Genomic DNA, 17093 nt, shown 5'->3' with positions numbered 1-17093 from the left:
TCTTCTCTGAGCTGTGCATGTTGGAGAGAACGGGGGAAGCCAAGTAGCGAATGACCAAATGCACTTTCTTCTTAAACTTGCAGAGCAGAGCAGATGCTGGCAGCTGCTTCTGAAAATGCTGTAACTGTGGATGCCAGAGTATTGAGCCAGATCTGCATAAAGGTTAGCATTTCTACAGGATTACCCAGTGGGGCTGAGAAAGACACTGATCTCCATGAGACAAGCCACGAGCAGTTCCTCTGGGACTCAGTGCAAGGCTCTGCTTGCAATCCAGGGCCAGGAAACACAAGGACAACTGAGGTGCTCTTCACTGCATCATGAAAAAGCTTTGCATCTTTCCTCCAGTGACCATAAGCCTCCCAGAAAATTTATATTAAAGGGACCAGAGAACTAATAGGTCGTGAAAAGGAGAACTATGCCCTTCAAATATGTAAAGGAAGTCATACAGTATAAAATAGTGCAGGCAGCTCAGATCTATTTTTTTTCCTTTTTGTATTTCCAGTTACACCTTATCCAAAACTACTCATGCAGTAGCAGACAAGGGAGAGGGAAGAAGCAGTAGAAGGGACGAGGGAGGCCCTTTCTTGAATCTTTTTCTCCAGACTGCATCTGGATGAAAGAAGAAGGAGCTATGTCAGCACTGTCACCTAACCCATGGGCGCCCAAGCTGCATTATCCAGGATATATATATATGTGTTATTTTAGCACACTGCAGATATAATACCATCTCTTTCTTCTAGTGGAGGGCCAAACCAAAGGACAAGGTAGATTTGCCCTACTCACTGCCAAAACCTACAATTTATGATACATTGTGACTCCAGATAAAGTAAACCATTTGGATTAGGTGACTAAACTGTTTGGACCCTTGGAAGAGAGACAGAAACTGGGTATCAGTGATTTAATGGTAGTTCTGAAACAATATTGTCCAGTTTAGAAAAGACAATGTACATAACTGAGATTACAACAGTAAATAAATATCACTAGCTTCCTTATTTTCAAGCAGGCAGACCACAAAGCAGGTGCTGACAGCTCAGCCACTGAAGGGAAAGGCAGATACTGTAGCAATGCAGCACAGGGTAGCAGCCACCTGAAAGCATCTCAGCAGCAGGAAACACAGACACTGAGATAGCAACCACCTCTACAGCTTCAAAGGGCATGGCATTTTCATCTCTGCATCTCCCTCTGAGGCCTCTGGGATCACCTGTGCCTATTAACCCAGTGAGGTAGCAATTCAAGCCTAGCATTTTCTGGTCATGCTTACTGCGTAAAAGCCAATCAAGCATTATTTTTATGCATAGCCTGTGCTTGTTTCTGAGTGTATTACTGCTTATCTTCCGTGAGTCCTTGTAGGTTTGTGTATTCTCATATCACTTCTTCTGTCAATTTTTGTGTAATATTTTTCATCTCTTCTCCATCTCAGGAGATAAGAAAAAATACTCTTGTAGCATGGTGGAAACCTGACTTTTTAAATTTTATGACAGGAAGACATATCGATGGAAGAAGAGAACATACTTTTGGGACTTAGGAGAAATAAAATTTTGCTACTCAGTTACCCTGGATTCCCTAGCTCAATTCTTTAAACATTCATAAATTATTTCAAATTATATGGTTTTATGTCTCTATTATATTTAAACATATAACAACATCATTGTACATGCTGCAATTCTAACTTTAGATTTTTGTCCCTTCTTCCCTTCATAAAGATGCAGCAATATCAACCTTCTGAAATGCTGTATACACCACAGATTTAATTATTTATTCACCTGGTGGGTTGTGTTTCTACTGTTATTATTGCTTATTTTTTGTCTGCATAAAGAGTCAATGTACAATAGCAACAACAGAAAATTTCGGCTTCAGCATGGGAGTCCTGCACTGACTGTAACAGTCAAAGCCAGAACGTGAAGTTCTGGCAGCTGCAAAAAATGTCCCAACCCAAGCCCAGGGGCAAAACAGTATCATAGGATATCTTCCATCCTAGATAAATGAGAATGCAGTGGTCTTTTTCTTCATAAAGATCACAAGTTCAATGCTTTACTCTCTTTAAAGTTCTGGGTTTTTTTCCCCCCAGGTCATTTTCCCAGTAACTACTGGTATTTAGTACTCTGAAGCCAGTTTTGATCGGTAATTTAACAAAATCTGGTAGATATGCCTGATGATTTTTTTTTTTTTTTTATCATAAAGCGTTCTCAGCCAAAAAGTGTTTTCTATGGAAAATTCCCAACCAGTTCTATTACGAGCCAGACATCTGGAGTATTAGTTGGAGGCGTTTGTGTCTGGAATGACTTCTGAACCATGAGAGATGTCACACCGTGACCTTAAAGCTAACCCCACAACCCAGCTGCATATCCTGTGGCCCCTGCAGGGATCTAAACCTTGAAATCCTTGCTGGTTTTCCCTGTGCATGTCCTTATAGCACCTGGAGATGGAAATTAAAGTATCTTCTCACTGTGAGACACTAGGACAAAGCTACAAGTTAGGTGCAGCCACCACAGCAAGGTTTAGTCTCCCTTGAGGAAGAGGAAATACAACTGAATTACAGAGGCGTTTCCATATGCAGCTAAATCTACATACTGTGAGTCACAAAGAGCTGTGAACATGTAGTAATCACTGTGAACTAATAAACAGTGGGAAAGTTCACAAGCTGCCCTGGATAACTGCCCTGGTTTCTACAAGTATGCTTTATCTCTGCCACAGGGACAAGTATAGATGGAATGGCACTTGTGTTTCCTATTTGCCAGAGAGGAACGTCAGAGAACACATGGCATGAAAGGACAATGTCCAGGTCTAATGACAAAACCTCTTCTCAGCTGATCTTCACATTATTAATTAACTCCCTGCTTGTCTTTTAGGTCTCTTTCTCCCAGCAGTCGAAAAAAAAAAAAATATATATGTAGTTTTCTAATTTATTCAAGTTGGGTTTACACTGGGTTACCAATCCCAATGTCATGCCTCTGCCTGGACACGCGGATCCTTATGTTGTGCAGACTCAAGTCCTAGTAGCTTTGAAAATCTACCTTTGTCATCCTCGGCAGACTTTATTAAGAACTGAAATGTGTGCCATCTGAAAGAATGACCAACCCTTTGGGAAACTTCCCTCTTCAGCAGACTAAGTGCCAGTCTAATTTTTCAGACCAGATTTTCACACAAAGCTGCTGCTGTGCACCCACTAGTCCTATAAACCCCACTTTGCCTTGTTACTGCAACACATGCAGTAACGCTGTCCTACAGTGGGTATAACATATGACTGTACATGACAAAATTCCTTCAAAAAAAAAAGAAGTTGCAAATAATGGGTGTGGTTTGGGGTTTTTAAAGATGATTATTAAAATCACACAAAAGGAATAAATTGAGTGAAAATGACTGGCGGGCTGAGGATAATGAGTTTTCCCTTAGAGTAGTTTAAGGAAACTTGCAATTTCCCACATGCCTGGTGATACGTGCTTCAACCAGCTCCTCTCATTTTGCATTTCCAAAGGCACTGGGCTAAGCTGAGGAAGTGCAATTGTGAACTATCCCAAGTCCAGGGAATTGTCACCTGGGATGACTTTGCCTCACCATCTCCCAAGCATGCTGTCAAGAAAAAGTACCAAGCTTCCCTGACATGCAGCTCTGAATGCTCCCCAAAGCTGCTGAGATGCTCTAATGCTGGTAAACCTGTGAAACTACAAGCTCTTGAAAGTCTCGTAATGCACAGGTTTCTTTTGTGGAACCGTTTCTGATTTTCACTTTTAACCCAAGGATATTTCTAATTTCAAGTTCTGCAGGCTGCAGTGGGGTATTATATACCTTCTAGAGTCTGATGTAGACATTAGGTACAAGGCGAAGTTGCTAGGAGACCACAGATGGAGCAAGGAGCATTGCAGTAACGCAGCAGCTTTTCACACAGGGCTGATGAGAACGCCTGCATCAGCAGTCAGCCCTTCACAACTTGAAACAAACCAGACAACCTTTTGCTGCTTACGTAAAGATGCACATTGGGTGAGGACCATTAAATTGCTATAAAACAAGCACACCACAACCTGAATAATAAGCAAGGCAAGAAACACTGAAAAGGATTACACAGATAACACTTGCTACTCTCCCTCATTTTTGGGAATGGCCCCTTCACTTAGAAAACAAAAATCCCATTTATACAAACAAATGTTGGCACTTGCTACTTGTGTCCTGGACCCAAGTGGCATATCACTGAAATACAAAGGGGAATACTTAATGAACCAGCAGAAGATACTGTGCACTCTAAAATTCATTGCCCATTTCCAAGTTATTTAGAAAAGTGTGTCACTCACTGTGGCCATGAGCCATTACAATCCACAGAGCCCTTTTGACTCTTCTGTGCCCTTACTCATGAGTCAGAGTTCATGCTAATTAAAATTTACCACTTGGCAAGCAGAGATTAGAGGTTTACCAAACTCAGGCTTTCATTGTTCCAGTCATTCCATCACAGGTATTTAAATAGACAACATAAACCAAATCTAATGCAGCTGCATGGCTGTAAGGTCACAGATCTTAGACATGCTAATGGTCCCACCCATAAAGCATTATTTGTCACCTGTGTATAGAAAGTTGAAGTATAGAAAATCTGGATCACATCTAAAACTCAAATGGAAAAGCTGTGACTGAACAAAGCTGTGAAACTGTGTTTCAGTTCAGCTCCTTCCAGTGGGATCATCCATCTTGAGAGGTCATTAACCTGTTCACTGTTGAGGTAGGACTTACCTGACAAATATTAATTCATGTATTTCATTATAAAGTAGACACTGAAAGAATATCAGATGAATACAGACTAAATTTACTCTCTTCATTTAAGAGGGAGCTACAGTAACAAGTTTAGCTGTACCTGTTCACATTGTCATGTTTGTAATTAGATTGTAATGTTTGAAATTAGATGATGTTAATGCCTACACTGTTTGAGTGCAGCTTACAAATCCAATAATAAAATAGCTTTGGCAATGGACATCTGAAAGTTAGAAGCTTCAAGTGTGTCAAGTACTCTATCTTGATAACAAAGAAACAACTGAGCCAAGTACCAGATTATGTGCTGTGCAAACACAAGGTCCCATCTACCTCACCTGAGAATAAAGTAATCAGATTGAAGCCAGTATCAGCTAGAAATTTTCTGCACTACTCTATTTAGAGTACTTCACATACCAGGCATTAGAAAGTGAGCAAAAAGAAAGGTGAGGATATGTATTTGCTTCAGTTTGTGATTACAGTATTTACAGGTCTAATTCTCATGTTATGGTAACATAAATAATTTGACAGATACATGACATTTTTCTGCTGTAGCAAAACATTTTACAACGTGTTTCAAATTGCTGTGGTAGGGCTTAACCTTTATGTTTTAGACAAGAACACCTGCACACAACTAATCTAGATAATTGTAGTTAATTTCAGCAGCTTCATGTAAATCATTTACTTTTCCTCTGTGAGTTCCCAGCTCTTATCTCTTCATGACCCTATTACACACACCTTCGTACACCACAAAAATAAGCAGATAATTTTCTCTCGGGAAATCTCATTAGTAGAAACTAGGTATGTTCTGCCACAGCAGCCCTTTTGAAAAAAAAAACTGAAAAGGAGCTCTTTCTCTTTCTTTGGGACATACACTGCACATTGATTAATTAGGTAAGATTTGAAGCATGATAAAAAGTTATCTCAGCATTAACATTCTACAGGAATCCTATATCTGCATTGCAACCTTTCACTGAAGGTCAATGGCCTGGAGAATTCTTCTTACAGTATTATCTCTAGCTATTAAAATTAATGTAATTCCACTTTATCTAAAAAAAAGTAGTAAAATATGAAGCACATCCTAAATTCAAGTAACACTCACTTCAATGTAGGAGGCAATTTTAAGTCAATATTTTCAGACTAAAGTCATAAAGCACTATATATAATTAGTTGTACAAAATGTAAATCAAAGGAGTGCTTCCAGACTAAAATTCTATGCTGAAAGGATAAAAATGTATATCAAATTCTACACACAGCGTCTGCAGCAAAACTCCCTCTTTTGTACTAAGGCCTTGGATCATTCTAAAGTAATGGGATTTTGCCTCTAGTAGAACTGAGTTTAAAAAAATCACACAGGCCAGATAGACCTGGCCATTCTCCATCACTCACAGGGGGATGATCAGCCCATTTTCTGTTACAAATATTTCTTTCTAGGAGGGCAGGCTGTGTTACAACACTGGTGATAGGATTTGTGGGTGTTGCCCTAATACAGTTCGCTCTCTCTTTCTGCAAAACAACAGTTTCTCATTACCCTTCGAGTCACAGGCTTTTCACCCAGGTATAAGGAGTGCAGGCACAGAGTCTCCATCCTGCTCATGCATTTGTGCTGCCTCTGGCTCTGCTGGAAGTACCAAATGCCTGAGTATATGTCAGCTGCACACCATGGTGCTCTCATCAGCCTGCTATGAGCTCTGACTAAGAGCAGGGAGCGTCATCTGGATATAAACCAGACCTGCTTCATACACCTGGCCACCATCCTGAGGTCCATCACTGCTTACTGCCCCCACGAGCATTGCTCTAAGGGGCAGATTTTTCATAAAGTGCACATGGTTGTACAAACAAGTCATTTTTGTGATCTCTACAATGAAAACCTTCATACAATAACTGAGTACACAGATAGCAAGCCTCACTTGATCATCTGCTAATGCACTTTATAGGTGAAAATCTTATCCTAATTTCCTGTTTATGTGATATGGTATTTTTTTAATTTATTGATTTACTTTTTCATCCTAACTTTTTGAGACTTTGTGTCACTTAATAAGATATCCACTGCTATCACAGGGGCGAACATTTCAAGAACTACAAAAAGTAAATCCTTGTATTCTGTTGAATTCAGCCTTGAGATGACAACAAAATATATCCACCAAAGTATTTTAGAAAATACATATATTCTATAAACCATGATCATAAAGTTAGACATATCAAACTGAGTAACCATCAGTAATGTAAAAGAACAGTGTTGTTTACTCCTGAGATCAGAAGGCAGGGACCTCCTATTTGTAGGAACTATGTTTTGAAAAATTGCCTTGTCTGACTTTTTCAAAATGGCTTTTACACTGCTCTGAAGAATAAAGTCAGAATTCAGTCACAGCAAATCACGAAAGATGTCAAAGTTATTAAATGTTGGGCATGAGGAAAGGTGCCCTTTGATTTCAGATTCTTTTCAAATACCCAAATACTGATGAAGGTTTTTCAGCATAATAGAACAAAATCTGCATTAGGATTTTTTATCCAACACACTTGTCAAGGCTCAGAAAATGTGACTTATACTTGTTAACATGAATCACAGATAAGAATTAAGGTCAAAATACAGTCAAAACCCTGAATTTGTTTTGCCAGGTGTATCAACAGGACTGCTCAAAGCACCCACAATACAGTACAATTGAATTTGCTGTTTAAAAGTCAGGCCACATATAAATATCTTATAAAGTACATTGTGTACTTTGTTCTTAATGTTAATTAATATTTATAGATTTTATTGACAAGGCTTAATTGCAAAGGCTGTCACGCCAAGGTTCTGAGCTGAGTCCGTAGTAATTTTTACGGATACTTAGGGGCTCCTTGAATGCCAATTAAGTCCACCTCCTGACTGCACACAGGACAACTTAAAAGTTAAGCATTTATTTAAGAGCATTTTCCAAGAGCTTAAACACATACAGGCTTGGGGCCATGACCACTTCCCTGTGGAGCTCATTCGAGCGCTTGACCACATTTTCCTTCTATCCAACCTGAACTTCCCCTGATGCTGCTTTAAGACATTTTTATGCAAATGAAACTTTTGCTAATGGGAATCTGTGGCACAATGGGCCCCTTCATGGTTTTTTGAGGGAAAAACTGCCAACTAACAAAAATAGGGGTCACTCTAGCCAATTTAACATTGGCTGGAAGGCAAAAGTCATGCCAACTGAATTTAGAAACAGTGAGTACGCTTCTAACTGTGATGATCATTGACATAGCCACTAGGAAAAACTATGCATTCCTTGCCATTTGTGGCAGGACTCATGTGACAGAGTGTAGAAGCTCACAGCAAAGACATCCACATTTAGGTTAGGTCCATAGATTTCCCTTACAGACAACTGAAAAAGCACACGTTTTTAGGGCATGATTCATCTCATCCTAGAGTAGACACCTAAACTAGGACAAACTAAAGTAGACTTCTCCCAAAGTCCTTATTGCAATAGTTTACAGGGTAAATATATCCATGAGAGATTTTAAAACAAATCAGAATATGCCTCTATGAAAGATGAGCCTTATTTCTAAGCACAATTTTAGGTTACGTACAAAGGTAACAACATTCTACAGTATCACCATCCCTCCTGCCCTGAAATCTATTACACCTAAAGCTGAAGACAGGACAATTAAGAAATGATCATGAGCTTCTCAGTACCTCTACTTTCAGTTTAAGTATGATGAACTGACTTTTTTCTTCTGAATTCTAAAGGAAGTTTATTAGCACTTTTTGAAAATATTTGGTTATTCCCAGCATTTTATTCTACACATTTTTCCTCTGAATGTCTTTATAGTCTTTATTTTACAGGTTTTCTTATGCAGACAGTGAAAATATGAGGACTTTTCTGAAAAGTAATGCGTGGTAATGAAAACCGTCACAAAAAGTGAGTCTCAGAGTAAAATATACACCTTCAAAATTTTCCTACAATTGCAGCAGAGACTCAAAAGAAAGTGAAAATATGAAGAGGTTCTGGAAGACAGCTCTCCCAGCATGTACCAGTGTAGTTAGCACATATTAATCAGCAATAGTTATTGGAAAAATAAATAAAACCAATCAAAAATATATATTTTAGTAGCATTAAATTAACACCTGCTTGAAATAGTCATACATCAAAACTGAAAATGCTATGTCTTATGGTATCTCCAGGCAACCTTTGTCTCTTAATGCTTATTTTGTGTTCAGTGAATGTTCACATGAAGCTTTAAAAGAATTTTCTTCAAGATCCATAGTCCAACACTTTTTTCAGAATGATATTCTTTTGAATATGTTGGTATAGGATCTAAAGAAGCAGAACAGCAGAGGAACTTGATAATGTTACAAAAGGACATCTGGTTTTCTCCCTCCTGCTACCTCCTGTACCAAACTAGGGGAAGGAAATGGCATAGCATGGGAAGGAAGCACATTAACAATGAGAAAGAGCAGGCAGTCTACAGATCCTTCTTTTATGCAGGTTGACACCAACTTGGAAAAGAGGCATGTGGCCCGTAAGAGCTGCAGACATATTGATGCAACTGTAAATTCTCTAGTAATAAACAGATTTCTACAGACAGAACACAATGAAATGAATCAGGTCTGTGTATCACTGACTAGCTGAGAATGAAGAGCAAAGGGGGTTACCTTAATAGGGCTTCCATCTGGAGTGAGAACCTCTTCTGAAAGCTCCATCATCTTCAGTGCCATCAGGGCAATGGCTTTGGCATGACTAAGGCTTTTCTTATGGAGCCCTGCTGCAACACAGTACGCATCACCTATTGTTTCCACCTGCAGCAATCAGACAAACCAAGTGTCACAGTACGATAATGAGAGCAGAACCCCGCCATTAGGGCTGCAATCAAATACTGTTGCTTAAAACGTGGGAGCAAAACATCCATAAATAAGCAATTAGACAAAAGAGCATAATTACCTGAGTCTGCAAACAGGTGCAGTCAAAACCCGACATGAAACAGCACAGTGATTTATCACCATTATAACCAAAGAAGATCATCTAGAACAGTGTATGGCATCAGCTGAGATATGACAACATTTTCCCACAGCAGTAACACAGAAAATTGCATTTTCCGAAATAAGAAATTGCTTGCAGCTTCATTTCATACTATCCTGGCTGAGTTTGCTGTTGGGTAAGAATAGTGCTGCATAACTGTAATTCATAATTAGTATTTGATATGCTAGAAAATTGTATCAGGAAAAGAATTAGAAAAAGCAAAACATCACCATAAAGAACAGTGAAGACTATCTAACTTCTCATTAGTGGGTAGCTTTTCCTGGTATAATTTATGAACAGATGCTACTGCTACAGACTTCTGACTGCACCTTTCTCCCTTATTTTCAAATAAGAATTGGCAGGCTCTCTACTATGCAGGCTATCTACTATGCAGGCTGTCTTACTCTGCATTCCCTACCTGCAGGCATGAAGTTCAGCAGACTTATCCCTCTGGTCTCTTCAGGCAGGCCTTACTGCTCTCTTATCCCGATTTTCTTTAGAAGACCTGCCCCCCAGGAGGAAGTGGGAGCAAAACGAATTGCAGAAGCCCTCTGGCTCTGGATAAAGGCAGCCAGAGTAACACTGCAGACCTCAAGGTCTGCAGCTTTATTTACAGCATTGTGTTTTGCAGTCTGTTTGCTCACACATCTGTAACATTCTCGCACAAAATCCATTAACACGGGCCCAAACAGACCTCAAGGATTAGTTTAGGTTTTGTGACATAACTAATCTGGCTTTCACCCTGCACACAACACTACAGGAATGCCAGAAAATGCTTCAGCAAAGACTAGGGTGAGAAGAAAGCAAGCACTGAGAAAGGAGTTATTCAGAGAATAAATATAGCTGATTCTTCTCTCTGCAGAGAATCTACTAAGTAGTAGACCTGGACCTTCTCAGATTAATTTCCAGTCTTGATAAATTGGAATAGTATCTCAATACATATAGTACTTGAAAAAGTAAGCATTACAAGTAAATGTACCCAGACCACGAACTGAGAACAGAAGTAAGAGCTAATACTTCCCACAACCAAACTTAATCTGCTGCAAGCCCACTGTGAAGTTTGCCACCTTAACCCTTCTGGCCGATTGTGCAGGAGGACGTAAATATAGATAAGAAGCTGAGGGTTTCTCATGAGCTGAGACAGCCATTAGAGCTCCTTCGACACCTCTGAAAGCTCCAAATAGCACTTGTATGTAGAACAAAACATGTAGGAGCAATCAATATTGCTGTCTGCCTGCCTGTTTTACCCAAGCCATATCTCAGGATGTCTGTCCACAAGTAGAAGAGACTACCAATGCTCTGCAGTTTAGGAGGTTGTTTCTCCAAAGGTAAAAGGATGGGCAAGTATATTGCAATGGCTAGTGAAAATTGTAGAAACTGGGCAAAAAAATAAGCACAGTGAGAAGAAGTATCAGAAGTTAAAAAGACAGTTTGGAAGAAATAGATGGTAAAAAATTCTCTAAATTGGAAGGCAGGATTAGCAGAAATCCATTGTCATTCTTGAAAATCATGAATAAACATCAGTAGGAATAGATTCAAAGGGGTTACTACAGAAAGAGTTGAGTCTGTGATGCCAAATACAAAAATTAAATACAAATTCTGCTCCTTGTTGAATGACCTTATTTCAGAATGACTTTTCCACTAAAGTTGGTTGCACAGAACTGGGATCATATACTGTTCCACCAGTGTTTAGACAAAACTACTTATTTTGTTAGCTTCTTCCCCCTTGGAAATTTCCATAGCTGTAGTTTAACAGCTAAATTCCACACACTGAATATACTGTACTACCAGAAAAATGGAACTGAAGCTGCCTCATGTTAATCTTTATATAAAAATAAAAATGATAATAACACCATTACTCTTTAAAGTGCTTGTCCCTATGGAGTTCATCTGACAGCAATACTGGAGAACCAGGGGAAGGACTAGGACTGCTTAGCCTGACCTGGTAGTTTAAAGTGGATGTGATGAGTACTGACAAGGCTGTCTAATGATTTACCATTCTGTGACCCTGTTTTCACTTCTAAGATTTTCTCCAGCTAAGCATTTAAGCTTGAATTTTCATTATGAGTATCTCCACCCAACTTTAACCTTGGTTCCCTCCTTCTCCAAAATCAGATTTGACAAATCTTCCAGAAGTTCCAGGAGTTCCTGTAATTCAGATTGTTCATGGCATTTTCATTTGGTCCACTTGTATGGAGTCATAAAATCATGGAATGGTTTTGGTTGGGACACCTCAAGATTATCTAGTTTCAGCTCCCCTGCCATGGACAGAGACATCTTCCACTAGACCAGGCTGCACAAAGCCCCATCCAGCCGGCTTGAACACTTCCAGGGATGGAGCATCCACAGCTTCTCTGGGCAACCTGTGCCAGTGTCTCAACACCTTCATTGTGAAGAATTCTTCCTTATATCAAATACAGTCACTTTTGGTTCATAACCAATGACTGTTGTCCTGTAACTATAGGCCTTGGTAAAATGTCTCTCTCCATCTTTCTTACAAGCCCCATTTATGTATCAAAGGTCGCAACATGATCCTCTCTTTTCTAGGCTGAACAACCCAATTCCCTCAGCCTATCTTCACAGGAGAGGTGCTCCAGCCCTCTGGCCATTTTCATGGCCTCCTCTGGACTCACTCCAACAGGTCCACGCCCGTTTTTTGCTTAGGACCCCAGAGCTGGATGCAGCACTGCAGGTGGGGTCTCACCAGAGCAGAGCAGAGAGAATCACCTGCCTTGACTTGCTGGCCACATTTTTTTTTGATGCATCCTGGAGTATGGTTGGCTGTTTAGGCTGCAAGTGCACAATGGTGGCTCATGTCTAAGTTTTCATCTACCAATATTCCCAAGTCCTTCTTTGGAGGGATGGTCTCAATCCCCCAGTCCATATTAATACTGGGGATTGCCCTGACCCAGATGCAGAACATTCAGTTGGCCTCGCTGAACTTCACAAGGGTAGGTGAGGACATTAAAACAGAGACTGCAATAAGAGTGATTCAGAACTTCAGGGCTCCTGAGTGAGTCAGATGCACACAGGGAAGAAGGGAATTTCTCTTGTCTCAGCTGAAGAGTAGCAGTTGGACTAGAAACACAAAGCACTGCTTATAGCTTGCTCCAAAGTGTCCTCTGGGTAGATCCTGAAACTGTGCACACCAGAGAACAACCTACTCCATAAATATTCAAGTAAATGTCAATAGGATTGAAAGAAAAGGCAGGCACTACTCAAAGTGTCTAAAAATGGCTGCACTCAGAATATGATATTCTTCAAGATGATGATATATAGCAATAAAACTCCAGAGGAAATCTCTGCCATGTGATAAACTAGATTCTGAGCTTTTGACTTTGTAATGTGACTATTAAGATGCAGTAGTAGTAGTACATTTGATTTTTATATCCTTCCTAGATACATATGCAGGAAAAGATATTTTCCTTTCAATTTTGTAAGACTGGAATGCCTTATCCCACTTCTTTAAAAAAATTAATACTCTGTTTGGAATATTAAAGCTGGTTTTGCATATGACTGACACTTTACCATTGATAAGATTTAGTATTATTTTTTCTAATTAAATCATCATTTCTTACTGCTGTTAGTAGTTCTAGCAATTCACTGATTGCCTGGCCTACTGTTACCAACTTCTCATCCCTTTTCACTGATTCATACTTACCATAGCCAGCTTCACTGGAGTTTTCATTAATTGGGAATTAATACACAGCACCATAGAAGAGAAACTGAACTTGGATTTCAAAATTAGACCAATCTTTAAAAACTGCACGATAGAATTTTATTCTTAACTAACAACTCAAGAATCCAGGTAATATTGCAGCTACTTACACTTAAAAAACCCTCCTCTAGAGCCTCCTGTAACTCCCAAATCACTGGAAATGTCCAAATGTTTTCCAGTCAGGCCCTCAACAAATCCCGTATTAAAGTTAATAATTATTTGAAGTGGTTGTGTGTACTCTACAGTTCAGGAAAACTTTCTAGACAGTCATCCCAACACTGCGGAATACGGAAGAGTGATAATGCATAACACTTGCAGCAGGAAGTAAATATCTTCTGCTTTCAATAAGTCATTTTCTATAAACCCAGCTTCTGTTAGTCCTTGGTAGATACTGTATGCATGCTTTAGATATGAACAGTATTTTTACAGAAGGTGAACCCCATAGTAATTGTTTTACTGACACTTCTTCTTAATCCATAACCATTTGAGATGGAATTTTGAGATGGAATTGAACTTGCAGATCAATTTGGTAGCACAGAAGTCAGACTGTAATTTCTCCAATTCTAATGTGTCCAGAGAACAGAGATTAATAACCTGATCCCTGGGCAGCTCCAACAGGTCTCCCAACTACCAGTAGCTAAACCTTGTGTTGTCTTACGTTATTAAACTGAGAAACTGGAAGTTTTAGCCAAATTATGTTCTGCGGGTATAAAGTCAGGGTGTTGATTCAGTGGCAGTTTTTAAGGGAAAATGTGGTGCATTGAAGTAACATCCCTGCTTTGCATCCTTCCTCATGAATTCATGAATATGCACCAGTCATTATATTTGTGAACTTCTAGAAGTAACAAAGGAAAACTGAAGTGTCACACTTCATTTTACAGAGTGACACACATGGGGCAGAGATACCATTCTGTAAGTGAAACTTGAAATGGCAGGCTAAAGATTTTTCATCTAAAATATTCAGGAATTCAAATAGTCTAATGAGTCTTACTTGGAACCTTTTTCAAAGCACAGCTTGGAAATAAACATAAAAAATGTAATTGCAGGGGTCACTCTGTGGTAATTCTAAACTGGAATTCCTACTGCAATCAGAAATATTAAATACATTGAAAGAAATAGCTGGAGGGAGAATTGGCTCTAGTTTTAGTCCTGTCTCTCTCAGCAGGTTTCCTGTGAAAGCCTAATATATAATTTGTATTAGAACTATTACAATGGAGTACTCATTACTATTTTTTTCATGTAAGAGACACAAATAAGTCTATGTGCAGTTTGTGTGTGTGTTTTATTGGGTTAAATTATACTCATATCAATAAGGCTTCTTTGTTTACAATCAAAATGAAATACATACCAAAAATGGGTCTGAAAATTCAAAAACTGCTGTCTTTTTTCAAGAAGAAAACCTACCATTAACAGTACATCTTTTGTAGATCCTTAACCTTCCTCTGAAGGGTGCTTGTGTAGTATTGTTTTCATCTCCAAAATACTCACAGGGCTGTATAGGTATTTATTATCTCACTTGTAAGGGCTGTAATATTTAGTATCCATTTCACTGAAAATAATTTATGTCACTGTCCCTTATAGCCTCTTCAACAGAGGTTTTTTCAATGTAAATTGGAAATAAAAAGTTAGACTGCCTTCCAGTTCAGGATGCAGAGCTACGGGATACTCCTGTTACACACAGATGACCAGAATATAAGATTACTTTGGAAAGCAAATATGTAAGAATTGTATATCAAATGTTTGTTCAAGGCTTCTCTTCCTCGAGAAAAGGTTCATGTTTGATGAAAAATGTATTATGCTGCTCAATTTTTTTTGTGTGTGTTTTCCATTGACATGTACAGATAACCTATGTAAGCGGATCATACACATAAAGTTTAGATAGAATAACCAGACTTAGATATTCTTCAGCCATGTCTTGATTTCTTACCCTTCTTTTTATAGAGTAACAGATGTTTCTTCCAACTGAATTGAGTTTCCATATGCATCAAATCCTGCTTGTGGTCGCCCCCCTTTCTGTTATTTTAATCACCAGAAATATTTATTTCTGCTTAAGTAAGTATGTGTTCATAATCACTGTAATTTTAAGTTGGCAAGGAAACTTGGAATATTAAATAATTTCTCTGTGCTCCACACCCTGTTTACAGACACAGTGTACAAAGTGTATATGCTATATTTAGCTGAAGAGAAGATCATTACTAAATTGTTTCTTATCACATATGAGTAATCTGCCAAGAGCCTGAAACTATCCTACTGCTGGGAGATACTCTATAAAACTTTTCTTTATGAAATTGAGATAATAACAGACAGCAGTTGTAATTATATCAGTTTCCTCTTAAAGAGCTTGAGAGTGAAGAGAACAGAAATAATGAGCAGGGAATGGGGTAACAGTTTATCTAACTGAAGTTTTAATGCTCTTCTGTTCATCACTTAACTATTCTCTCTGAGAAAACTAACTTTTCTAGTTTGTTTGTGGGTCGTTTTTTTTACCTGCACTGAGGAGCATTATTCTCCATCTTAACCTGCCTCTCCTTTTGCCTGTTGCCTATGCATGTTTACCCTCTCCCACCCAAATACAGACACAGCATTCTCGGTGCATAAAATGTGTACTGAGTAGTTAACACTTTTCAAAATATAGTATGTAAAAAAAATCTATAATTTTAAAATTTATCTTTTATAACAAAATCTTTGGGGTGTTTTTCCTGATAATAACATTATTTGCACCTGCATCGACCTACAGTTGATACCAAACTGGGGGGACAGTTCAATTGTCAATTTGCTCTAGGGCAGGGCTGCCATCCTGAGTGACATGTACAGGCAGGATTAATTGGAAGCTTATGAAATTCAGGAAGGACATATGCAAAGTCCTGTTCCTGGGAAAGAATTTCTCTGGAATTGATACAGCTAACTTCCTGAAGAGCAGTTCTTTGAGAGAGACCCTGGGGGTCATGCTGGACAGTAAATGGCACATGGGCCAGCAATGAGTCCTGGGAACACAGACAGCCAATGATAGCCTGGATGTATGAACAGAGACCAGGGGAAGTGCCAATCACCCCCTATCACACCCAATCACCCCCTATCACACCCAATCACACCCACATCCAGTCTGGGGCTCCTCAGTACAAGACAGAGATTGATAAACTGGACCCAACTCAGGAGGGGCCAGCAAGGTGGTGGGGGCTGCAGCACCTGGGAAAAGGGGCTGGGAGAGCTGAGCTTGTCCAGACTGGAGCAGTGATGGTTTCATGGCACTTGAGAGAATAGAGGTGGGCTCTCCACAGCGATGGAGGGTGACAGAGCAAGAGACAAAAATGACATCAGCGTCCTTATGGATTAGGAAACAGGGAAACCTGTGAAACTTACTGACAACAAGGTCTTACTCAGATAAAAAGAAGCTTTTTAAAGCAATCAAACCTCTAAAGACGGGGAAGATTTTCATAGATGCTTCAGCAAATACGGGGATAAGGAACATAATCTTTGTATTTTGCAGCATAAATCTCAAAATGAAAATGCTAGAAAAAAGTTTGCTATATATACCTGACATTTCATAAGTAGCTCACGAGGCATCTTGTATTTCTTCAAGCAGCCACATTCAGTACTATCAAGAATGGCCCATCATAATGCACTGGTTTGGCAGATTCTACTGTAATCCAAGC

The 17093-nt window shown here is 39.2% G+C and overlaps 1 protein-coding gene across 2 annotated transcripts in view; it reads right to left on the bottom strand.

Moving 5' to 3' along the window:
* The window catches only part of GUCY1A2 (guanylate cyclase 1 soluble subunit alpha 2), a 141058-nt gene that overhangs the window by 34739 nt on the left and 89226 nt on the right, over positions 1-17093 (bottom strand). For both annotated transcript variants that reach the window (XM_069014608.1, XM_069014616.1), the window contains exon 6: positions 9359-9502. In XM_069014608.1, coding sequence (XP_068870709.1) covers positions 9359-9502 — 144 coding nt within the window. The remainder of the gene's footprint in view (positions 1-9358; positions 9503-17093) is intronic.

Source organism: Aphelocoma coerulescens, chromosome 1 (genome assembly GCF_041296385.1).
Source record: "Aphelocoma coerulescens isolate FSJ_1873_10779 chromosome 1, UR_Acoe_1.0, whole genome shotgun sequence".
NCBI lineage: Eukaryota > Metazoa > Chordata > Aves > Passeriformes > Corvidae > Aphelocoma > Aphelocoma coerulescens.
The sequence above is the reverse complement of the archived record's forward strand: the minus strand, read 5'-3'. Positions and strand labels throughout refer to the sequence as shown.